The sequence below is a fragment of the Schistocerca americana genome, chromosome 4, assembly GCF_021461395.2.
Source record: "Schistocerca americana isolate TAMUIC-IGC-003095 chromosome 4, iqSchAmer2.1, whole genome shotgun sequence".
Taxonomy (NCBI): Eukaryota; Metazoa; Arthropoda; class Insecta; order Orthoptera; family Acrididae; genus Schistocerca; species Schistocerca americana.
The window spans coordinates 245,113,710-245,141,335 of NC_060122.1; the positions used below are offsets into that span (position 1 = coordinate 245,113,710).

At 38.6% G+C, this 27,626-nt stretch overlaps 1 protein-coding gene across 1 annotated transcript in view; it reads right to left on the bottom strand.

The window, feature by feature from the left end:
• The window catches only part of LOC124612603 (saccharopine dehydrogenase-like oxidoreductase), a 78,393-nt gene that overhangs the window by 12,148 nt on the left and 38,619 nt on the right, over positions 1 to 27,626 (bottom strand). Inside the window, exons 6-8 of the mRNA XM_047140893.1 lie at positions 12,757 to 12,887; positions 12,436 to 12,673; positions 6,097 to 6,264 (exon numbers count right to left, since the gene is read on the bottom strand). Of these exons, the coding sequence (XP_046996849.1) occupies positions 6,097 to 6,264; positions 12,436 to 12,673; positions 12,757 to 12,887 (537 nt within the window). The remainder of the gene's footprint in view (positions 1 to 6,096; positions 6,265 to 12,435; positions 12,674 to 12,756; positions 12,888 to 27,626) is intronic.

Sequence of the window (27,626 nt, forward strand, 5' to 3'; positions counted from 1 at the left end):
AAGTTTCGGAGTGCCTAAAACTGTATTGATTGTGGACTGATTAAATGAATTCCATCTCTGCCAAAGTAGATACGAACAGATGGAATGCTGGTGTCATACATCTGATCACGATAGGATAAAGGCCGAACAGTTTCAGTGGCAGTAACCATTGCACCATTCACAACTCCTTATTTCATGTTAATATTTGAGCAAAGCTTAACTCTCATTCCACTGAAAATTTCCAACTTCTTTTGTAATCCTCCGGTCTTGCTTATAACACCTAATACAATGTTGTCCAAGCATACATTGTCAGTATTTCTTGTTGTATTCACTAGCACATCCTGATTACGCATTTCTGAAGTTCACACTCCTTGCCCTTGATATTGTTCAATGACAGCTTTGTTATGTGCATCAACTTGTGCTCGAGTAGGATATGTGTGAATTATTCTACCCAAATCCAAATCAGTACAAGCCTTCGTCAGCAATGTCGACATCAATAGCTCCAATTGTTGGGGGGGGGGGGGGGGTGTCTTCAACTCACTGACACAGAGCATTCAGAAGATGGCAAATGTCGTGTCACCTTTTTTGTCACTTGTTTCGGTGTGGTTTCTCCTGCCACTCGTGTCCCTCTCATTCATTATGGTTAACCGTGGTTAGGTTGGTGATGAATTAACAAACCTATTGTGACACATGTTGACTTCCACTTACTTTTTACTCAATGACTAGTACTATGATCACACAGGCTGAGTTGTGATGGGAAGCCCATTATCACCTATTATTGCCTATTTGTTTATGGAAGAGTTTGAGAATATTGCTTTTCCTTTGAAACTGAATTTAGTATATATGGCTGAAAATTTGACTGCTTTGATGTATGGAATGGAATGTTGAAACAAATGCCATCCTGGTTCAGTTAGTACTGCGATTTCATCAGGAATATCACCTGGTAGCTAGATACTCTAATGCGCATCTTTGAGCTCTTCAAGTGTTTCTTCCTTCAATGGCAAACAAGCAAATAAATTGTAGTGGCAAGTTTCAGTGTTAAGTATGACTTTGGTGCAGACAGACATTATTTCACTACCTAATTAGGGCAACATTTTTTCTGGCATATAGCAAAGATCTTGTCACAAAACCTGTTTATGGTAGAGTGAAAGTCTGCCTCAACAGCTTCCCGTTGAGCATACACCTCACATTGACTTCATAGTCTTGTTCACATCCCTGACTTGTCTGTCTAGCTTGTAATTCAGAGTGTCTCAATATACCTCATTCCAGCTGAGATATAGGTGCTTCAGTAGTCTCAGTTGGTCTTATTTGAGCATGACTAAGTGCATCACTAAGAAGTCAAGAAACTTCCTTTAGCTCACCTACACCATTTGGCTAATCTTGGGGATTTATTTGCTTCTGGTTCCTGCTGAAGATTCCCTTGTTGTTCTTGCCTCTCCTTCTCTAAATGAAGCTTGCATGAGGTGCCTTCTCCTCAACCACAGACATAAAAATGGTCACTAATGCACTATTAATATTATTATTATATTGTGACCAGAAATTGACAAGGATTGGGAAAAACTTAAAGAACCAGCAGAGACTGACTAACTGGCCAGAGGCTGTCAACAGCATTTAGCCAAGTGGGAACAGGAGGAAAATGGACAATGGAGATGGTACAACAGAATAACAATGTTCAAGCGAGTGATCCAAGAGCAAAAGCCTAACACACAGAAAATGTCTGGAATGCATTCCAATACTACCCACACAGCAAGCCAGTCCTGCAGAGCAATGTTGCCAATTCTTTTCATCCCCCATCTCACCCCTGTAGGAACTAAGTGGATCAGACAGGCAAGAAAACGAGTTGATATTGCACTATCATCCAGTTCTGAGATATATTTCAAATATCAAGTCTCTAGCTCATCAGGAAATTAATTTAAAATTATCTGCAAAATTTGAACTGCACACAGACAAGAAATCAACCAAATAAAAATGTGTTAAAAAATGAGGTTCAACTTTTTATACAAAAACAGTAGCTGATATATTCAGCAAACATTTTTTAACAGTGACATTACAAATAGATTGCAAGGCTACATAAATCAAGCCACGAATTTTCTATAAACCAGTGTACTTAGTACAGTACAACAGATCATAGTAAGAACAGTCAACTATAAAGGAAATTTAAAGAATCATTAAATACCTGAAAAATAATAACTGTACCAAACCTGACAACTTGTACAGGGTAGGCCATTGATCGTGACCGGACCAAATATCTCACGAAATAAGTGTCAAATGAAAAAACTACAAAGAACGAAACTTGTCTAGCTTGAAGGGGGAAACCAGATGGCGCTATGGTTGGCCCACTAGATGGCTTTGCCATAGGTCAAATGGATATCAACTGCGATTTTTTAAATAAGAACCTTCTTTTTTACATATTCGTGTAGTATGTAAAGAAATATGAATGCTTTAGTTGGACCACTTTTTTCGCTTTGTGATAGATGGCGCTGAAATAGACACAAACATATAGCTCACAATTTTAGACGAACAGTTGGTAACAGGTAGGTTTTTTAAATTAAAATACAGAACGTAGGTACGTTTGAACATTTTATTTTGGTTGTTCCAATGTGATACATATACCTTTGTGAACTTATCATTTCTGAGAATGCATGCTGTTACAGCATGATTACCAGTAAATACCACATTAATGCAATAAATGCTCAAAATGATGTCCGTCAACCTCAATGCATTTGGCAATACGTGTAACGACATTACTCTCAACAGTGAGTAGTTCGCCTTCCGTAATGTTCGTACATGCACTGACAATGCACTGAAGCATATTGACAGGCGTTGTTGGTGGATCACGATAGCAAATATCCTTCAACAGAAAGAAATCTGGGGACGTCAGATCCGGTGAACATGCGGGCCATGGTATGGTGCTTTGACGACCAATCCACCAGTCAAGAAATATGCTATTCAATACCACTTCAACCGCACGCGATCTATGTGCCGGACATCCATGATGTTGGAAGTACATCGCCTTTCTGTCATGCAGTGAAACATCTTGTAGTAACATTGGTAGAACATTACGTAGGAAATCACATTATGTAGGAAATCAGAATACATTGCACCATTTAGATTGCCATTGATAAAATGGAGGCCAATTATCCTTCCTCCCATAATGCCGCACCATACATTAAACCACCAAGGTCGCTTATGTTTCGCTTGTCGTAGCCATTGTGGATTTTCCGTTGCCCAATAATGCATATCATGCCGATTTATATTACTGCTGTTGGTGAATGACGCTTCGTCGCTAAACAGAACGCGTGCAAAAAAACTGTCATCGTCCCGTATTTTCTCTTGCACCCAGTGGCAGAACTGTACACGATGTTCAAAGTCGCCACCATGCAATTCCTGGTGCATAGAAAAGGTGCAATCTATTTTTATGTAGCATTCTCAACACTGACGTTTTTGAGATTCTCGATTCTCGTGCAATTTGTCTGCTACTGATGTGCGGATTAGCCGCGACAGCAGCTAAAACACCTACTTGGGCATCATCATTTGTTGCAGGTCGTGGTTGATGTTTCACAGGTGGCTGAACACTTCCTGTTTCCTTAAATAACTTAACTATACAGCAAACGGTCTGGATACTTGGATGGTGTCATCCAGGATAACAAACAGCATACATAGCACATGCCCGTTGGGCATTTTGACCACAATAGCCAAACATTAACACGGTATCGACCTTTTCTGCAATTGGTAAACAGTCCATTTTAACACAGGTAATGTATCACGAAGCAAATACCGTACGCACTGGCGGAATGTTACGTGATACCACGTACTTATATATGTTTGTGACTATTACAGCGCCATCTATCACAAAGTGAAAAAAGTGGTTCAACTAAAACATTCTCTTTACGTAGTACATGAATATGTAATAAAAAATGGGGGTTCCTATTTTAAAAAAAAAACTGAGTTGATATCTGTTTGACCTATGGCAGTGACATCTAGCGGGCCAACCATAGCGCCATCTGGTTTCTCCCTTCAAGCTAGACGAGTTTCGTTCTTTGTAGTTTTTTCGTTTGATGCTTATTTCGTGAGATATTTGGCATGATCACTATCAATGGACCACCCTATATAGTAAATTATTAAACTACTGCTACAACCATGTAAGTAAAATCCTTTGTCATATTTTCAATGCCTCACTTAAGCAAGGAATACTTCCTGAAACGATTAAGTATACAGTTGCAAAAATTATTGTTTAAGGAGAGAGAGATAAGGCAGATACTGCTAACTATTGGCCAATCTCACTACTGTTAAGTTTTTCCGAGGTTTCAGAGACTAATGCATGGCACAATTGTGAAGCACCTTAGTAACTACAGTGTCATCAGCGAAAATAATTTAGAATTTCAGAAACGGCTATCAAAAGAATGTGTGATATTTGCATTTTCTGTCAATGTTTTGGAGACGAAAGTCTGTGTCAAGTGACTAAATACTTTTACACAATGGTACATACTTTGGTATAATTGGAGCAGCATGGAAATGCCTTTATTTCTACCTTTCTAGCAGAAAGCTGCACTGGACATTCTAAAACTTATTTCGATACCGGAGTGAAATAATGTCATATCACATCACAGAGCTCAGTCCTGGATCCATTGGCTTTTACTATTTTCATTAATGATGCACCTCTCTGTAAAGACTATTGTAAATTCATCATTTTTAATGGTGAGACTATGCTAGTAATTGATAATTATTACACAAACTTGAGGTGCCAGCTAATATGGTTTTTAGGAACATTGTGAACTGGTTTACTAAAACTGGTCTCTGTCAATCACATAAAAATAAATTTTTTACACCTGCATACATACTCTGAAAGCCACTACATTGTTCAGTTTAAAGATGAAGGAACAAACCAAATCCTGGATCTGTGTAAAAAGACTGCGTCCTGTAACTTCCAGTTTGTGCATAATTTGATCCCGTGAAAATGTGGTTCAAATGGCTCTGAGCACTATGGGACTTAACATCAGAGGTCATCAATCCCCTAGAACTTAGAATTACTTAAACCTAACTAACCTAAGGACATCACACACATCCATACCCGAGGCAGGATTCGAACCTGCGACCGTAGCGGTCGCACGGTTCCAGACTGTAGTGCCTAGAATGGCTCGGCCACCCCGGCCAGCTGGGAACTATTGAATCAGCTTCTTATGGTTACTGTCATGCTATTATAGCACATGGAATCATTTTGGGGAAATCAACCATCAGCTAGAAAAGTGCTATATGCACAGAAATGAGCAATAAGGATCCTGAGTGGAGTCTACTCTACAGCCATGTGCAAAAATCTTTCTACGGAACTTTAAATCCTCACATCCACTGCGTATTAAATATTCTCCCTGGTGTGGTTCATAGGGGAGGAAACCCCCTTTTTGAAGGTAATAGGGTGTATCAGCCATGATACTAAAAGAAAATATGTTATCAATTACAAGCATGCAAATCTTAGTATGTTTCACAAGGGGGCCCCCATTTCAGCAGCATTAAAACTGCTAATGCCCCTGGTCCTTCATAAAATTAAGTGTTTAGTGGATTCTTAAGGGTCATTTTATGCTACAAAAGGGTTCCTGAATGACGAAGTCTAGTATCCATGTACTTTTAAGAATCAGATGCATTCCCAAATCCTTATTTGTGGGCATGTCCATTTACTTTTGTAAACGTAAATATTTTTCCATTATAGATTTATTTCTATAATATTTATTTTCCATAATAAAATTTAAGTTGAAGATACTTTAATTTATAACTGATTGGCACTGTTTACATAATGCCATAGAAGGTAACTGCAACAAACCTGTGATATATTTGCAAAACGGATCACCAGAACACGAAATAAATAAATAAATAAATAAACACAAAAGTTTTTAGGCAGTTATTGATTAAATCTTAACAGAATTCCATTCTTTTCAAACAAATATTTAAATGAAACTGGTTATCATATTTTTACACTAAAAACAATGATACAGCACATTCATATGACACTAGAAAGTCCTGACAGGATATAAACAATGAACAATTTAAAGAATAAAGGTGCGCGTGCGCTCTTTTTCTGTCAGAACTTTTCTTACTGTAAACAACAGTGCTACATTACTGTACCTGGGCAGTTACTTTCTTATTCATGGGCGTTGCATGTTGATCTGTTGGCTCTGATAATTTTTCCTTCCATCCTTCAGCAAAAAGTGTAAATTTGAAATGAGTATTTTTCATCATCTCTTCAGTTGGGCCTTCGTGACTTACAAAACCACACGAAAATACTTTTGGGTACTAGAAACAAAGTACAAACACTGAGTTTAAATGTAGTTGTGTGAAATAACCATTTTATAAAAGTAAATAATGTGATAATATTAGCAGTAATCAAAAATCCGGAGCCTAGAACATATTTACATTTATGATAAAATTAAATTTCACAGCAGTGACAAAAATTTTCACTAAAATTGCACCCTGATATTGTTTTTCTTACTTCAAGATACTACTACATATTGTTCTCCCCTCACTTTGGTTATATTTGGAGGAAGATGACTTGTTTAACTCAATATTCATTGTTTGCATTTATTTTAATTTGGTTCTGGTGCTTCACTTTTTTTCTACATAATTGCAGCATTTTTGTTTATCATTCAAATTTCATAGTTTCACTTTTATCAATACACTTTCTGTTGAGTAAAAAACAGCCCTGCAGCTGAATGGTTACTTTATTTAAAAAGCATGACATCTTTTGTAATGTTTGTTACATTATCAGCCTAAAACCTGAATAGAAACAAACTGTGAAATAATATCAGGAAATGACTTTGTATAGGATACTAATACAAGCATTCTTAAGAAACTTAAAGGTTTCTCAACTCCATCCTTGGACTGGCAAGAGTGTCTAATTACAATAGTTCCATTAAGTACATGTACCCTTCAGATGGTTTTGTATCTTAAGAGTTCCATACTATGGTAGGATTTCATCTCATGCTGAGAAACTGCTTTCGACTCAAGATTGTCCCAGCACATTTCATTCCTAGGAATAACAGCCAGAGATTCAGACATGGTGACAAAATGAGGGATGATACTTTTTAGTCTCTGGGGGTTTACAGAATCACGCATAATGACTGCCTGTACAAATATATCGGCCAGATGGGTCAGATTTAGGGAAACATTCATCTGGCTCAGGCTCTAACTTAGCTTTAGGTACCCATTTTTCTGAGACGGGTGACTGTTCCTAGTATTTCATCCACCCATTCAGTGTTACATAGGGAATTTAAGGGCAATGTTCTAAATGTTCTAGAAAGAGATTTAGCATGCCTTCAAGCAATCTCCTAGTCATACTCTCAATACCAAGATGAAATGAAACATAAATAGATCTTGGATAATTTTGACTATCTCAGTGGATAACCCAAACTATTTACCTGTTTGTGCACTGCCACTTCCTTTGTCCCCCCCGTATGGGTCTTTTCAGAGGATCTACTTCATATTTTCTATTGCAAGTATTTGCCTTTATAATCCTGTGTGCACCTGATTCCTTATATTTTTCTCACACTGAGTCAGTCTTATCTCTTCTGCGCATGCACCACGTGTCTAGTGGCCCATCATAAGTTTCTGCATTAGTTTGCAGTCAGCTGTGGTGTTGCCCTGTACTCACTACTGTCCTGTACTCACTGATACACTAGTACACGATATGGTTTCCTCTGTTTTCTTCCATTTCCTCCACTGTACCGTACTATAATAGTTCATTTGTATTCCTTTTTAGGTTCCAGCTATTGGGCCCCTGTCTACATTAGCCTGTTGTGGGTTGTGACACTGTTTTTAGAATTGAATTAAATTCTAGGAATTGGGTAAAGTTTAACAGCAACTCTACTCCAGCATCATGGGTAACTGTAAGTACCGATTGTCACATTTTGTATTACTTGCCTTCAGCCATTTCTGACAATGATCTAACTTTTTTAATCCACAGTTGTCACTTCCTGGTATTATTTCATGGTTTCTTTGTATTCAGGACTTCACCTCAAGATGTAACTAACATTATGAAACTACTCATAATTTTTTAAGTAAAGTTTCCATGGTTTTTTTTTCCTCTCTCTTCCGAACATGAAGTTTTCCTCCTGTGGATGTTGGATAAGTACACTTTTGAGTATGTACCTCCTCCTTAGAGACTTAATGAAATTTAATCAGGCAGTAAACAGAAATATCCGCATGCAAAAAACAGTGTTTTTGACACAGAGAGAATGTATGTTCATCACATAACCGAAATAGAAGATTGGTTACCAAAGAGTTCAATGAAACATATTTGGCTGGTTAGGAAGTTAGAGTTAGATTTCTTTCCGGTCATTTTCGCACTGAATGATCTTGAGTTTTTGTATTTTTTGGGAGCCTTGTATAGCCATAGACCAAACTTCGTAACGGAAACTATGTTACAAAGTGTATATTGTTTCACCTAAGTTAATAACAATAACAACCAAGGAAAGTTTAAATATAGAAGACTGACACACACTTAAAATACAGCATATGACATCCTACACCTAATGTACACTTCCAATTTGACAAACATTATCTGACTGAAGTGTCTAGCACTTCATGTTCACCCATAAGTACGTCTCATGTAGTGGAATCCAGTATGGGATGGGTCCTTTGCTTATTTTTGCGCGACATCCCATTCTTGCAGATACATTTTCAGTCAAGGTAGTAATGCTTATTTAATGGAAAATGACTGCACATTCTCCACAGAATTTTATGTCTGTGGTACACGATTAATTTCCAAACCAACCATCATGTTAATATCAGTACCTGATGACGATCGGCCCATAACCAGAATGACTTGGTTGCTATGAAAACCCTTTCATGTACACCATACAATATGACTGTATATTCTTTCATGTTGGTGCACACAACAGTCATTTAAAAAATATCATGATATCGTGATCTCAGGAACAATAGAGTTAAAAGTCCAAAGCCTTCTATGCGATAAAGATTATATACTGACACTCCAAACTGCACATTTCGATATGGACTAGTAGGTGCAGCTCACAATATAATCTGCAAATGGAGAATATGCAAGACTGTCAGGTTTTTCTTCTTTCCTTCCCACCACCCCCCTTCCCCTATCCCCTGCTCCGGGGTGGGGGACTTCAATAGCCTCTGGTGATAAAAGTGTTGTAGGCTTGATCAACATTGTACTGTGGAGGTTCTGTCACATTACACTTCACTACAGAATTACAAACTGACTTGCCAGTAGTTATGTTTAGCATAGCCAGAAACTGTCATATTGAAGAAATACAATTATTTACGACTCAAAGGTTAAGGTCTCAAAGAAAAACTTTTTCCTTGTCTGTTGCGACAGCATACTACATACATATGTTGCTTCTGAGAAGAAAGGACAGAAAATATTATTTTATTTAATTGCCAATTTTGGCATTTTTTAACAATTTTAGTGTTTTTTAACAATGGAGAGAAGGAAAGTTGCTACTCACCATATAGCGGACATGCTGAGCCGCAATAGGCACAATAAAAAGATTCACACAATCAATCTTTTTATTGTGCTTATCGCGGCTCAGCATCTTCGCTATATGGTGAGTAGCAACTTTCCTTCTCTTGTATTGTTACATTCCATCCTGGATTTTCCATTGTTTGATTTAGTGTTTTTTTTAACAATTTTAGTGTTATTTTCTGCCATTTTGGTGCCAGTTACTGACACCTTATCTTTGAAGTAACATGTGACCATAATTTGTCTTATTTCTTTGTTTTTCAGTATTATGTTGAAAATATGCCCATTGGTTACAGTATATTTATAGACAAATTATTGAAAGAAAGACATGATTTATATTAAATCCATTAAATCTAATCAAATCAAATAAAAAAACTTTGCAACCATACATAGATAAAGCTTTTGGGGGAAAAGAAGCATTAGCATAATTTAAAGTTCTGTTCTGAGATATTATGTTGCTGATCAATCACTATTTCACTGTAGTGTGAAAAAAAGCCATCTGGAGTCTTAATTTGAACATAAACTGCTGTCAGCACACCATAAGACATTTGACACTATTCACATGTGCTGCTGGCATAGGAAGTTGCTTTCCCACTAAATTATGAAGTGTTTTGTATCCCTTCAGAATATCTTACATGGCTGAAACATTATATATTCTTGTTACACATAGCAGACTCTTTGCCATTTCATTATTAACATTGTTCATTACTATCAAGTGGCTGAAACAAAAATCTAGAGCCTTAAAAATTGAGGATGGAATGTAACAATGTTATGAAAAGGATAGTTGCTATTCGCCATATAGTGAAGATGATGCCGAGTTGCAGATAGGAACAACAAAGAGACTATCACAAAATAATCTTTCGGCCAACCAGGCCTTTGCTAAAAATAGACATGACCACCCCCCCCCCCCCCCCCCCCGACACACACACACACACACACACACACACACACACACACACACACACACACACACACACACACACACACACACCGGTAATTTACCTATCAGAACTATTTACTGACCAAACAAACATTTTAAATTAATATTAACTATACATTCACAAATTCCATAATTTTTACACATTATTTACTTTCAGATTTTTCAGTAAAGCACTTTAATGATCAGATTACTACACACACAGTCCATCTTATACTTTACTCTCTTTTTATTTCCCTTCGTAACTATAAGTTACAATTTTATACAAGTCCGTGTTTCAGAGAGCGCAATCCTTTCATTATTTGTTATGTGTTGAGCAAAGAGTCTTTCTTCTTCTACTCCTGCTTATCCTCTAGGAAGTGAGAACAGTAATTTCTAACAGAAGTGATACCCAATTGGTGTTCAATTTTCCATGTATATCCTCTCACTTCCTTACATACTTACTGAGAACTTCCTTACCTGTAGCACATTTGATAGCTGTTTGTTATCTCATATTCACTCACACTCTTAATACTTAGCTATCTGGAACAGGACTTTTGTGTGCATATGCTCTTGTTATTTTCATCTTACAGCCTATTATTTACATAAATTTTGTGTGTTCCATTGCAAATAAAGCGACTCTCAACATTTAATTAGGTGCTGTGATATGCATGTTCAGATGAAATAATTTTAGAGCATAACAGATTCCTCAAGTGGATGACCACTAGTGAAACTTCAGAAAGCCAAGAAGTAATGCATCAATATGTCTGACTATTATGAAGAACATCTGGAAGCATCCAGAGAATCACTGGCATTGTATGAACTGGTTCTATGATGCAATAAAATTTTACCTTGATACACAATAAGCAGGCATACAGCAAAGAATGTAGCTCAGCATCCACAATCTCTGGAAGAATAGTGATTGATGTGATAAAACACATAGTAAACCAGACAATTATTACTAAGCAGGGTTGTTAGGGCCTACGTAATATGCAGAAGGAAAGTAAGAAGGAGCAAATGAAAATTTTCCTGATGAAGTTGCATATAACTCACTTTTCTGACAGTGGAAACAACTTGCCACCCACAAATAAAACTCTCATAATTTGCCTCAGACTACGTGTAGACATGAAAATTAATAATCCAGAAGTAAGAATTTATGTACCTTCACAATACATTTCAAACACAAATAGGAAGTGAATACAGATGGCACCGTCCTAAAAAAAAAATTAGAAAATAAACTGAACAGTGCAATGAAATCTCTTTATAAAATGGGTCTTGCATATAATGTAACAACGTCAAGTGTAAAAGAGAGGTACTGGATGACGATGATGATGATGATGATGATGATGATGATGATGATGATGATTGGTGTTTGGGGCACTCAATTGCGCAGTTATCAGCACCGGTACAAATTCCCAACCTTTGCTCAGTCCAAACTTGCCACTTTCATGAATGATGATGAAATGATGAGGACAACACAAACAACCAGTCATCTCGAGGCAGGTGAAAATTCCTGACCCCGCCGGGAATTGAACCCGGGACCCTGTGCTCGGGGAGTGAGAATGCAACTGCGAGATCACAAGCTGCAGACTGAGAGGTACTGGAGATTGAAATTTTTTCATGTTGCACAAAGATTTGAGTTCGCATGAGGCAAATAGTTTTAGTCTATTAAGGAATTAGCTGAAGCTGCTAATTATTCACAGAAATTCAGCTACAAATGACCTTAAAATGATTTTATTGTGTCATATTTTTTTGAACAGGTGAGATTTGTGAAGGACGAGGAAAATGAGGGCACAATATCTTCATTAGTACCTTGCCAACTGAAACATGATATTCCAATTTAGCTTCAGATTTTGTCTGCTCTACTTTCTATCATGTACATGAAAACAAATTAAAGACACAGTACCACACACTTATATGATTGCAGACAAGGGCAGTTGATAACTGTGATATGGCAAGTTCTTCAGGGTTTGTTCCACTAACTTTCTAATACCCAGAAACAGCAGCAATTAAAGGTGTCATTATGCGAAAGTCTCATTGACTTTATTAGATGAATACTTACATCAAGCAGTAATTTGACACCAAGCTTGAATCTGGTCAAAATACCAAATACGAAAGCCATCATTATCACAAGAAATGAAACTATTAACGATGGAAATACAGCATATGCTTCGAACTGTATAGGGCATTTCTTATCATGCTCATAAAAATGTCTCTGGGAACGGTAGACAACAGTGCGATCACTTCCAGGGAATGGTAAGCACCAACCATTGACACCAGTCTGTTTGTGTGGCAGCACCCTACAAGAAGAAAAAATTTCGAAAGTATAAAACCAAAGGCAATACAATGAAATCTTTTATGAAAAATTTATATAAATAGTTACCGGCGTTTCATTCTTGGAGAGAACCTTGGTAATCTGTTAGGAAAAAGCTTCTGCCGTAGAGGTCGAAGTTCTCCATAATTGGCTACTCCGTGAACAGCTGATTCCCATGTAGTATAGTGAATTGAAGCTCCCTGAAAAGAAATACCAAATTTGATTCAATGTTACATTATAAAATAAAGAATTTATAGACGCAAAAAATTAATTTCAGAGGGTCCCTAACAGAAAAAGGGGTAAAGTTGAGGGATCAGAACATGAGGTAACACATTATTTCAGATTACTCCCGTTGGTTAGTGCTGGTCGCTACAGTGAGCAGCAGTTCTAGTTTTCTGTTTCCCGGGAGACGGGGGTTATTCCTCAACCTGGATATGATAAGGAAATCTTCCCTTAATCCAGATAGGTGGGTGGTGGTCTGGAGGGTTAACAGGAAATGGCTACTCTAAGTACCCACATTCTTCTCTGGACGTCGATTGGCCCAACGGCCTGCATCTTTGAGTTTGTGAAGCAGTTTGGTAGCTTGTGGAATTGATGGTCAGCAGTCTTGAAGCTCACAAAATTGAGGGTCAGCAGGCAGCCATCAAGCAGATGTGGTGGCAAGTCATGGGCCTTCTGAAGTGCAGTTTGTGCTTTAAAGCAATTAACATGGAAGTCCTTGTTCCGTTACAGAAAACTGAAACAGTTGATACGTACATTTCCTGGGATGGGTATGCCACTCCACTTCATTACTGTTATTTCCATATAGGTTGTAATTTAATATAAATGATGACTAATGATGATACCAGTGCAACAGCATATCACCATGGGGGGACAGAAGGGGCACTTGTGCACCCCCACTTCAAAGTCTTGGGGAGGGGAGAGCAGGAGTAGGGAAAGGCATGTACGTTTTCTGCTCCTCTGTCCCTCCCAAATTCACATAAGATATATACATGGTCTGCAAGCATAGGCAGACCGATTGACAAAAATTACACTGCACATCAACAAATAGGTTAGGTTAGGTTAGGTTAGTGTTTAACGTCCCGTCGACAACGAGGTCATTAGAGACGGAGCGCAAGCTCAGGTTAGGGAAGGATTGGGAAGGAAATCGGCCGTGCCCTTTCAAAGGAACCATCCCGGCATTTGCCTGAAACGATTTAGGGAAATCACGGAAAACCTAAATCAGGATGGCTGGAGACGGGATTGAACCGTCGTCCTCCCGAATGCGAGTCCAGTGTAACAAATAGGTGATAAATACTTTGTGTGAAAGCATTTTTTGCTTACAATTGAGTCAAAATGTAATATCTTTGAAGCTGCTATCTGTCAAATAATGTTAACTGTCATAACTCCAACCACAGTTTGTCCTATCGTGTAGAGGAGGGCGACATTGGAGGTAGCTTTTTCCAGCAGTGGATGTCAAACAACTGATTATGACCAACAGCAGTCACTCGTGTGCAAGGACAAAGATACAATGCACACCAATGCCACTTTTGCACAGACTCAGGATGTTGTACTAATCCCCCTTAACTAACTAGTTTGAGGTGCTGTCTTCCACTGAAACTGGGGACCTCATACAACATGTTGAAGAGGGTTTTCCAGCACCCATTGAGGGAACAGTGTGCAACCAACTGCAGATTGTGGCATATGTTGAAACAAATGATGCCTGTCGTCTGGGCTCCGAAGTCATTCCCGGGCCATTCCAGCAACTGGCAGAGAAGGTTGAGAAGACCAGGCTTGCGCATGGAGTTTCAGTTAAGCCCACAATTTGCAACATTGTCCTCAAAAGTGATTGTGGCCATTTGGTTCTGAATTGAGTGGAAGGACTGAACCAAAGACTTTGAAAGTTCTGTGACCAAGGTAGGCAGCAACTTCCTTGACTTGTGCCATAGGCTTGAGAACTGTAAGGTTCCCCTAAATAGGTGAGGTTCTGCATATAGAGGCTGTATGTGGGCTGCACACAAGGATTTTTCATATTAGGCACATCTCCATCCATTCCAGATAACAATAGCTATAGGAAATTCAGAAGTATCCATGTAAGATCGAAAGAAATGCCTCCCATAGATGAGAGTATTAAACCAAAATTGACACCAGTGAGATTTTTGGAGAAAATTTAAGTGTGTACCCAAGGCTAAACAAATGGGAAATGGAGGTGGCGTGTGTCACAGACAAAAAACTTAAATCCACAGAGATAGAAATTGAAGCTGCATGTGAGATTGGTTGGGCAAGAATCAGTATCATAGGTGTGCATAAAATGATAATTGGAGCCTCCTGATGTAACCAAAAACTTAGAGAAAACCTTGGTTCAGTTGAACGTAAGTTCCCCAAACATACTGTAATCATTGGTGGACACTTAAATCAGCCAACAATTAATTGGAAAAATTACAATTTTGTTAGTGGTTCTCTGAAAACTAACTAGAACAGATAGTTACAAACCCCACCCATGACGTAAATATACTGAAGCACCAAAGAAACTGATACAGGCATGCGTATTCAAATACAGATACATGTGAACAGGCAGAATACGGTGCTATGGTCAGAAATGCCTATACAAGACAAAAAAATGTCTGGCACAGTTGTTAGATCAGTAACTGCTGTTACCACAGGTTATCAAGATTTAAGTGAGTTTGTACATGGTCGTATAGTTAGCACATGAGTGATGGAACACAGCATCTCTGAGGTAGCGTTCCCGTACGACCATTTCATGAGTGTACCATGAATATCAGGAATCCGGTAAAACATCACATCTCCAACATCGCTGCATCCGGAAAAAGATCCTGCAAGAATGGGACAAACAATGACTGAAGAGAATCATTCAGCATGACAGAACTGCAACCCTTCTGCAAATTGCTGCAGATTTCAATGCTGGGCGATCAATAAGTGTCAGCGTGTGAGCCATTCAACAAAACATCATGAATATTGGCTTTCGAGGCTGAAGGCCCATTCGTGTACCCTTTATGACTGCATGATACAAAGCTTTACACCTTGCCTGGGCCCGTCAACATTGACATTGGACTGTTGCTGACTGAAAACGTGTTACCTGGTCGGACGAGTCTCATTTCAAATTGTATCGAGGGTATGGGCGTGCACAGGTATGGAAACAACCTCATGAATCCATGGACCCAGAAAGTCAGCAGGGGACTATTCAAGTTGGTGGAGGCTCTGTAATGGTGTGGGGCATGTGCAGTTTGAGTGATATGAGACCTTTGAAATGTCTAGATACAACTCTGACAGGTGACCTGTCATGTTCATTGTTCATTCCGACAGACTTGGGCAATTGCAGCAGGACAATGTGACACCTTACATATCCAGAATTGCTATGTGGCTTCAGGAACACTCTTCTGAGTTTAAACACTTCTGCTGGCCACCAAACTTCCCAGAAATGAACATAATTGAGCAAATCTGGGATGCCTTGCTACTTGCTGTTCAGAAGATATCTCCACTCCCTCATACTCTTATGGGTTTATGGACAGCCCTACAGGATTCATGGTGTCAGTTCCCTCCAGCACTATCCCAGACATTAGTCAAGTCCATCCATGTCATGTTGCAGAACTTCTGCGTGCTCGCGGGGGCCCTATGAAATATTAGGCAAGTTTAACAGTTTCTTTGGCCCTTCAGTGTATATTGGATCTAACGGCAACAAACAGGCATTACCATTTTGAGGATGTCCACATCCAAACTGGTATCAGTGACCATGATATGGTTGTGGCAACAATGATTACCAAAGTACGAAGGACTAATAAAACAAGCAGAAAGATATATATGTTTAGTAAACTAAATAAAAAAAAAAATCAGTAATGTCATGTCTCAATGAGGAACCAGGAACTTCCAGCACAGGTTAGGAGCATGTAAGAAGAACTCTTACTCAAGTTTAAAAGAATAGTTTACCATGCACTGGATAGATATGTACTCAGTAGAACAATTTGTAATGGGAGGAAACCTCCATGGCATACACTCACCATAAATAATCTTCTAAAGAAACTGAGGTTACTGCATAACATGTGTAAAAGGTTAGGTTACAGATAGAGAGATGCTGAATGAAATGTGTTTCACTGTCAAGATAGCAATGGGTGATGCCTTCACAATGAGTAACGTAGCAGAACATTGTCAAATGACATTGCACAAAACCCAAAGAAATTCTGGTAGTATGTAAAGGTTGTTAGTGGCCATAGTCAATGTCCAGTCCCTAGAAAATGAGACAGGAACTGAAACTGAAAGTAGCAAAGATACAGCTGAAATGTCTAATCCCATTTTCAAATGTTCCTTTACAAGGGAAAACCCAGGGGAACTGCCCCAATTTAACCATCATACCACTGATACTGTATGGTTAAATGATGATGGCATTGTCTTGGGTAAAATATTCCAGAGGTAAAATAGTCCCCCATTCGGATCTCCAGGTGGGGACTACTCAAGAGGACGTTGTTATCAGGAGGAAGAAAACTGGCGTTCTACGGATCGGAGCATGGAATGTCAGGTCCCTTAATCGAGCAGGTAGGTTAGAAAATTTAAAAAGGGAAATGGATAGGTTAAAGTTAGATATAGTAGGAATTAGTGAAGTTCGGTGGCAGGAGGAATGAGACTTTTGGTCAGGTGAATGCAGGAGTAGGTTTAATAACGAATTAAAAAAAAAAAAAAAAAAAAAGGGCGTGCGGGTAAGCTACTGCAAACAGCATAGTGGACGCATTATTGTGGCCAAAATAGACACAAAGCCCACGCCTACTACAGTAGTACAAGTTTATATGCCAACTAGCTCTGCAGATGATGAAGAAATTGACGAAATGTATGATGAGATAAAAGAAATTATTCAGATAGTGACGGGAGACAAAAATTTAATAGTCATGGGTGACTGGAATTCGAGTGTAGGAAAAGGGAGAGAAGGAAACATAGTAGGTGAATATGGATTGGGGGTAAGAAATGAAAGAGGAAGCTGTCTGGTAGAATTTTGCACAGAGCATAACTTAATCATAGCTAACACTTGGTTCAAGAATCATAAAAGAAGGTTGTATACATGGAAGAATCCCGGAGATACTAAAAGGTATCAGATAGATTATATAATGGTAAGACAGAGATTTAGGAACTAGGTTTTAAATTGTAAGACATTTCCAGGGGTAGATGTGGACTCTGACCACAATCTATTGGTTATGAACTGCAGATTAAAATTGAAGGAACTGCAAAAAGGTGGGAATTTAAGGAGATGGGACCTGGATAAACTGAAAGCACCAGAGGTTGTACAGAGTTTCAGGGAGAGCATAAGGGAACAATTGACAGCAGTGGGGGAAAGAAGTACAGTAGAAGAATGGGTAGCTCTGAGGGATGAAGTAGTGAAGGCAGCAGAGGATCATGTACGTAAAAAGACGAGGGCTTATAGAAACCGTTGGTTAACAGAAGAAATATTGAATTTAATTGATGAAAGGAGAAAATATAAAAATGCAGTAAATGAAGCAGGCAAAAAGGAATACAAACGTCTCAAAAATGAGATCGACAGGAAGTGCAAAATGGCTAAGCAGGGATGGCTGGAGGACAAATGTAAGGATGTAGAGGCTTATCTCACTAGGGGTAAGATAGATACTGCCTACAGGAAAATTAAAGAGACCTTTGGAGAAAAGAGAACCACTTGTATGAATATCAAGAGCTCAGATGGAAACCCAGTTCTAACCAAAGAAGGGAAAGCAGAAAGGTGGAAGGATTATATAGAGGGTCTATACAAGGGCGATGTACTTGAGGACAATATTATAGAAATGGAAGAGAATGTAGATGAAGAGGAAATGGGAGATAAGATACTGCGTGAAGAGTTTGACAGAGCACTGAAAGACCTGAGTCGAAACAAGGCACCGGGAGTAGACAACATTCCATTAGAACTACTGACAGCCTTGGGAGAGCCAGTCCTGACAAAACTCTACCATCTGGTAGCAAGATGTATGAGACAGGCGTAGTACCCACAGACTTCAAGAAGAATATAATAATTCCAATCCCAAAGAAAGCAGGTGTTGACAGATGTGAAAATTACCGAACTATCAGTTTAATAAGACACAGCTGCAAAATACTAACACGAATGCTTTACAGACGAATGGAAAAACTGGTAGAAGCAGACATCGGGGAAGATCAGTTTGGATTCCGTAGAAATATTGGAACACGTGAGGCAATACTGACCTTACAACTTATCTTAAAAGAAAGATTAAGGAAAGGCAAACCTACGTTTCTAGCATTTGTAGACTTAGGGAAAGCTTTTGACAATGTTGACTGGAACACTCTCTTTCAAATTCTAAAGGTGGCAGTGGTAAAATACAAGGAGCAGAAGGCTATTTACAATTTGTACAGAAACCAGATGGCAGTTATAAGAGTCGAGGGGTATGAAAGGGAAGCAGTTGTTGGGAAGCGAGTGAGACAGGGTTGTAGCCTATCACCGATGTTATTCAATCTGTATATTGAGCAAGCAGTAAAGGAAACAAAAGACAAATTCGGAGTAGGTATTAAAATTCATGGAGAAGAAGTAAAAACGTTGAGGTTCGCCGATGACATTGTAATTCTGTCAGAGACAGCAAAGGACTTGGGAGAGCAGTTGAACGGAATGGACAGTGTCTTGAAAGGACGAGAAGAAGAGACCGGTTGGTAGGACATGTTCTGAGGCATCAAGGGATCTCAAATCTAGCATTGGAGGGCAGCGTGGAGGGTGACCAAGAGATGAATACACTAAGCAGATTCAGAAGGATGTAGGTTGCAGTAGGTACTGGGAGATGAAGAAACTTGCACAGGATAGGGTAGCATGGAGAGCTGTATCAAACCAGTCTCAGGACTGAAGATCATCACAACAACAACAACAACAACAACAACAACCACTGAAAAGATGAATGAAATAACTATTAGTGTCAGTGGTGTTGAGAAACAGCTGAAATCTTTAAAAATGAACAAAGCTCCAGACCCCACTGGAATTCCTGTCAGATTTATTCTGAATCTGCATCTGAGTTAGTCCCTCTTCTCCCTATAATCTATCGTTGATCCCTTGAACAGAAAACGATGCCCAGTTATTCAAAAAAGGCTCAGGTCACACCCGCCTACAAGAAGAGGCGTAGTAGTAGTAGTAGTAGTAGTAGTAGCAGCAGCAGTAGTAGTGATACATGACACTACCATCCAATACCCTTGACATCAATTTGTTGTAGAATCTTATAACATATTCTGAGCTCAAACATAATGAGGTATCTTGAACAGAATTACCTCCTCAATGCCAACCAGTATGGTTTTCAAAAACATCAATCATGTGAGACCCAACTCGTACTTTTGTCACATTGAGACACTGAAAGCTTTGGATCTGGGCAACCAGATAGATGCAGTGTTTCTTGATTACCAAAAAGCATTTGATTCAGAACCACACCTACCGTATTTACTCGAGTCTAAGCCGCACTCGAATCTAAGCCGCACCTGAAAAATGAGACTCGAAATCAAGGAAAAAAAATTTCCCGAATCTAAGCTGCACCTGAAATTTGAGACTCTAAATTCAAGGGGAGAGAAAAGTTTTAGGCAGCATCTCCAAATCGAAACAAAGTTGGTCCACTGTAATGAGACAATTTAGGTCGAATGAATGACAATACAGCTACAGTAGTTTGGTTCGAGTCTTAAGCTTAGCAGTTAAGCTTTACCAGGTAGCCATTGCTATGCGTCAGGCGCTCCGTCCGTAATTATACGGGTACCCTTTCTTTTTCACATGCTTCGTCTGGTTTGAATTGATTGCTTATTTTTCTTTGATCTGATAAGCGCAGTTTTCTTTGTTACAGGTGTTTACGTCACTCTACGCTGAAAATGCATTATTGTACTGTGTCATGCATTGTTTGTTGTACTCTGATACTGCGTATTTTCGGCCTGTCGCCGATCGCGGCATGGCTTGCTTTTGAGCGTGCTACCGCCGCTTACAAATAAAAAAAAAGAAAAAGAGAGAGAGAGGAATCGTCTCATTAGCGAAACAATGGCAAGAGACTGCTACTTATTGTTACTTACACTGCTGCTTTCTTTGATAATGATTAGAAAGAACCAAATAATAGACTGCGTATGATAGAAGATGTTCTGAACGAGAGTTTAGCGAAAATTTTTCTCCGTTTGAAAATCTTTGCAGGCGCCTCTTTAGTACATTACATTCTGCACAGAAATTAGAGTCATCTTAGATTTAAAAATCTAGGCAATTGCCTCGCTTCATTTCTGACTGTATCACTGTTTAGCATAAGAATAATACGAATATACACATGACATGATATGCATATTCTTCCGCGTTTGCTGTTGTCTCACTCTAGTTTTGTGGTTTATTACGCAGACATGATTTAAATGAGATAGTAGCAAACACGAAACAATACATGGCAAAATGTTTATATTCGTATTATTCTTATGGTGACGAGAATACTGCAAGTGATTCACAATTTATAAAAGTTCGTATTAGCAACCATCTCTTCTCACAGATAGGAAAAAATTCAGAACATAGAGTTGGCCATATTGACAAACATCCTAAACATTCTTGCCAGTCGGGTTTTCGTAGTACATTGAAATGCTGCTACATTCGAAGATGAACAATACGGAATTAGTATTTACTTCGTTGGATAATGTATGAAAATGCAGTGGTCGAAACTCTTTGTGCCTACAAACAGCACCCAACAAAGCATGCCTGTGTAGTGCTACATATATTCGACGGCAGAACTAAGTTGTGGCGGCACCCACCGACATTTTTAAGAACTTCCGCTTGCTTTGCACTCGATTCTAAGCCGCAGGCGGTTTTTTGGATTACAAAAACCGGAAAAAAAGTGCGGCTTAGATTCGAGTAAATACGGTATGTTTATTCTCAAAAGTACAATCATATACGGTATAAAATGAAATTTGTGACTGGATTGAGGACCTTCGGGTGGGCAGGACACAGCATGTTATCTTGAATGGAGAGTCATCGTCAATTGTAGAAGTAACTTTGGATGTGCTCCTGGGAAGTGTGTTGGACCCTTGCTGTTCATGCTGTATATTGACTTGCAGACAATATTAATAGTAAAATCAGGCTTTTTGCAGATGTTGCAGTTGTCTATAATGAAGTTCTATCTGTGAGAAGCTGCATAAATACGCAATCAGATCTTGATAAGATTTCAACATGGTGCAGAGACTGGCAACTTGCTTTAAATGTTCAGAAATGTTAAATTTTGCACTTCACAAAATGACTGCAATATCAATGAGTCACTGTTGGAATTGGCCAACTCATACAAATACCTGCATGTAACACTTTGCAGGAATATGAGTTGGAATGATCACATAGGTTCAGTCACTGGTAAAGCTGGTGGTAGACTTTGGTTTATTGGTAAAATACTGGGGAACTGCAATATGTCTACAAAAGAGATTGCTTACAAATCACTCATGCGACCCATCCTAGAAAATTGGTCAAGTGTGTGGGACCCTACCAGATAGGACCAACAGGGGATGGTGGTGGTGGTTGTTGGGATGTTTAAGGGGGACTAAACCCAACAGGGGATATTGGGTGTACATAGATAAGGGCAGCACGAATTGTCACAGGTTAGTTTAATCCATGGGAGAGTGTTACAGAGATACAGAAGGAATTGGAATGGCAGACTCTTGAAGACAGATGTGATCTATCCTGAAAAAGCCCGTTAAAGTTTCAAGAACCGACTTTAAATGATTACACTAGGGATATACTACAACCCCTGCGTATTGCTCACACAGGGATCATGAGAATAACACAGAGGTTCAAACGATCATTTTTCCTGCGCTCCATAGGAGAATGGAATAGGAAGAAACTCTAATAACCAGTACAATGGGATGGACACTCTGCCATGCACCTCACTGTGGTTTGCATAGTAAAGATGTAGATCCCAATGAGTCTAGCAATTTATGGAAGTCATTTAAATTGATGGGTGCTCGAACAGGTTGAATACTGCTTGCATATCAGACAACAATGTGTAATACTGACACAAGATGGGAAATTGTGTAATACAAGGCCTCCAGACAGATGCTTGGTATAGTGTTTGTCTGTAACTACTAATAATATCTCCTCTTGGTAGGTAGCATGTATGACCTTCAGATGACCAGATCCTGCTGATCCACATACAATTGCCAAGAACTTTTAGCTTAAATGTGCAGTTCACTCTGTCAATAACTTCCATGGCAGTTTGAACTAGCTCGATGTTGCAGGCTTGTAGAAGGAGAAAATTACAAATGATACTGGCATTCTTATTGTGAATATCATGCAATGGAGGCCATGGCAAAAGTAGTGACCATTAGGGGACATTGTTGTTCTGTCAAAAAAAAGTCTGAAAAGCCTTCCCTGACTTATCCTTCCTGTCTTGGCAACATTTCAGAAGTCATTATAAACACGGGAAACTGTCAGAGGATTCTGTGTTGTCAAATGGTAACATAGCCAACACCTACAATGTGTAGGAGATCTTGTCTGACATCTGCCTCTAGCAGACCAGGTTATCAATAGTATAAGGATACCACTGAAAAAACTAATAAACAAAACAACAGATAACCACCTGCACAAAAGTCTTTCCAATACAGCATGTGAGTACCACATTATGACACACACACACACACACACACACACACACACACACACACACACACACACACACAATATATATAGTGCTTTGCTGTTTTCAGAAGGATTATGCTGGCTCTGTACATGGCATGGAATTTTGTCCTGTTTTCTAGAGTCAGCTGAACAGTGCAAGGATAATTCCTTTTTCCATCCTAGTGAGTATAACAACATGAAGCAACGCACTTCTCTTTATCAGGTGCCATGTCAGGAGCAACTGATCATGCCAAAGCTACACCTTAAGCAGACAAAGGGCATTTGCAAGTCGCTCAGTTGTTGGATGAAATGTCCCAACTGCCACCCTCAGCAATTTTTCTGTGTTGTCAGTAGACTGGATCCAGACAGGCAGTGGTGATTATTAGTGTGAAACAACATACAGCCATGGCCTGCACTATGCAACTACAGTTTGTCTGGAGAGCATAGTCTGAAGTGTTTTAACTTTTGTGTGATAGTATGTTTAGATTACGATCACTTATTTTTATTTCTGTGTCTTGATTAAGCTTTCTCTTCTGTGAGCTTAGGCTCAAACCACTCCTGTTCAAAGCACATCTCCAAGCCAGGGCACTGTAGCACAGAATAAATTGCCAGAGCAGAAGGTGCCACAAAGTGTAATAAAGCTGCTGTCATCATCCTGTCTTGCAGGCACTTTGCATCCATCCAAACCCCTGTACATGCACAATTAAGAAACAAATTTCTTAACTGTACGCGATTATAAATTACTTTACTAACTAAACAAATGCTTTCAAATTTTGCAACCATCATTTGTTGGTCTGACAGATACTGCATAACATCATTTTCCCCATAATGATATGTTACACAACAAGTTCCATATCACATAGAAACTGGGCATTTCCCACCATGCTTAGAAATCAAATGCTGCCAATGGTCCTCACACTAATGCCAAGCTTGTGGAAAGATTTATGGAATTCAGGAACTCAGTCACACTTTATTTTTACTTGTATTAATGATTCATGACATTTGGTCCGTATCACCAGAATAATTGCAAGATTATCAGCAAGTGGTCAGCACTTCAACTTGCACAGAGTTGCGAGCCTCCACCTGATCACAAAGGACGTTTCTCAGTCAACAGATGTCTTTGACATACATACACGAGTGAGATAGTGGATTAAGGTTATAATATGAGTAATTCACTCCTGGACACTGCCACAGCATACAGTTGGCTGTTAAGTGTCCAGTTGACTTCATTTTGGACCATGCTTGATATTTTAGTTGTATCCAGTTTGGGAAGTCATAACTGGAAGACAATTTGCTGCTAACTTCCAAATGAGCAGTGTCAGTGAAGGCAGGAGAGTGTAATACGGCTGAAAGTTTACATTTTGTCCATTACAGAGAACACACACTTCCCTACACATTATGAGCTCGTTCACAATGCAACCCCTTGAAGAAGTAGATCTTGAGCCATGTTACATACGGTGCACATTATAGTCAAAAAATACAAGGAAGACTGTGTGGGAGGGACTGAAGAAAACTTAGTAAGGGCATCAATATAAATCAAATTTTGATTAATTGGAAAATGAACTGTCACAAACTGCTTGCACATCTGTAATAAGGGCAGTTAGTATGGAGTGAAATTAGACCTGTACAGAAATAGCCATTCCACCTTCAGCTCTGTTGCCAGTGAGGTCAGCCTTATTTTGGAGACAACAATCCTTGGCCCAAATTTATATAACTGAAGAATGTCTTTAGTACCCTCATATGTGTGCATGTTCCGTATTACAGAGTTCCGATTCCTTCACACAATTCCTGTATCCACCATTGCTTCACTGCAGGAGAAGAGTCATCTAAGTGATTTTCCTCATTCTGTTTACTGCAAATTCATGAGGGCATAACAGAACTAGTGTAAAATGATTTTTTGCTTCACTTGAAGCTACCAAATATTGCTTTGGATGCAAGGAACCACTAGTCCGCATAATGTTAACATTTCTACCAGCTGTCTCAGGTGATACTTGGAGACAATGAATTACTTTCCGATAGTTTGCAGGTGTCAGGACTTAACATTAATGCCCTACGTTTGTATAAGGAAACTTACTGTGCCACACTTTCTACTTATCATTTCTGCAAAAAAATGACTAAGGTGATGGTGTTGCCTCATTGTACATACCAGATGGCTTCTCTAAAAAATTAGGCACAATACATTCCCTCCAGTTTTAGATTTACTGAACACCACTAGGCCCTTACATTCCAAGGTCATATGGGCAAAGAATTATTATTTGTAGATAAGCAATGGAACAGGAATTAACTGTGGTATTTCACATACAAAAAATCTTTTATTTATGTCTCCAGCATGTTCCAGTGAAGAAACCGCAAGTAAAACATTGATTGTATTCTCCTGGTCTCCTTTCATTTCATTTGTGCTATTTCTTAGTTCCAACATTCCTTCATTCTTTTAATTCACTGATTTCAACTGAGGTGTCATGATGTATTACTACCCCTTTACAATAACTCAATGTTGTGTTTTTCAGAATGTAGGGATGTATATCTAGAATAGTGCTGTTTGATTATACTTCATTATTCTAATTAGACTAAAACCATTTTCTGATTACACTAAAATCAATTGTGAGCTTTTTATGGATTTCATCCTTCCTTTCATCCCTTTAAGCACTTTCTGTAGATACAAATGAAAGAAGGTGACGGGGGAAGTGGGAGGTTGATATGTGCCTCCTGCTCTTGTTATGGTAATAAACACATTATATGTAATGGGACTTGTTCTGTTTGAGACAAAATTTATTGTGATCAGGAGAAAATGTCCTCTCCCTCTCAATTCTGTGTGTGTTCTCTGTAGCCCAACAAAGCTATCTGAAGATGAATTGTTTGAATTACCGAGTTGCTTTCTTGTTTCACAATTAGTTGGGACATGTGTTTTACAAAAAAGGGGATAGTACAATTTGGGAAATTCAGATTGGAATGAGGCTTGGTTGCCCTGTAGTATACCTAAACGGTGTTATCCTGTAGCAGTACTCAAATGCACTGGCCAGCCAGTCACCAGAAAAAAGGCTTCAAAGTTTTACCTGCACTTTATATAATAGTTTAATGAGCACTTGAAACTGTGTGAAAATAGCTTATTGTTAACACACTTTATTTTTAATCTGCTCATCCAGGCACAATCCCAGCTTCCGTCAAATTTTTCCTTTAGTAATAATTAGAAGGATTTTAAATAAAATGAATAACCAAAATTATTATAAATTAAAACATTAATGATTTTATTTTATATATAATGCAATAATTTGTTAGATCTTATGAATAATAGTTTTTGGCAATATTAACGATTTTTTAATGAGAACAGTACTGTATTAATATTTACCTCTCCTCTAAAAAATGGGTGTACTACTACTTAACTATTTTAAAACACAATATTAATTTTAACTCATTTCATTGCATCATATATAAAATAAAATCATTAATGCCTTAATTTCCAGTAGGTTTGGTTATTCATTTTTTTTAAAACTACTTCTAATTATTACTAAAGAAAAAAATTAAAAAGCTAGGCTTGATCCCAGATCAGCAAATTAAAAATCAAGCGTGCTTCCAATGAGCTATTTTTACACAATTCAAGGTGTTTATTAAATTAGTATATAAAGTGAGAATAAAACTTTTAAATCTTTTTTCTGGGAACTGGCTGGCCAGTGCGTTTTACAACTATTACAGGATACCACCCTTTAGGTAAACTACAAGCCAACCAAGCCTCATTCCAAACTGAATTTCCCAAGTCGTGCTCTTCCCTTTTAGGTAAAGGCATTCATAACTGAAAAAGGTAGTAAATGGCTAAAAACATTTGTTTCTTTAATGTCATAAGTAGGCATTTTTTATAAATTTTATGTCAGTGTTCATAAGGGGTACATTCTAAAGAATTATTTGTGTACGAAAGAACGCAAATTTAATTGTCTGTATTATCAAGCAAGTATCCCATAACCAGGTACCAGTTGTAGCTGCCAAGGGCAACAAAAATCTTTCTGTCCTTCCTTATTGATAGGCATATGACCAGGTACCAGTACCACAGATGGTGACTGATGGTCTGTACCTCAGTCTACATGAAATAAATGCGTACATCAACAGTCAAACATCAGAAATGGAAAAGAAGTAGTGAGCAATGCTTACACTACAAAATGCGGGAATAAACTACTCACTCTACAGAAACTGAAATAGACATGTACCTGAATCAGCACTCTTACTTTCTTCTGGAGAGAGTGTATCCTCTCTGTCAGTCTTCAATTTCTGAGTGTAGATCCCCATATAAAATATCCAAGATATCAAACTCTTGTCAGCTTGATAAGTGCCATTTTTACCTTTATAAACATGCGTGAATGAACTTCGAAAC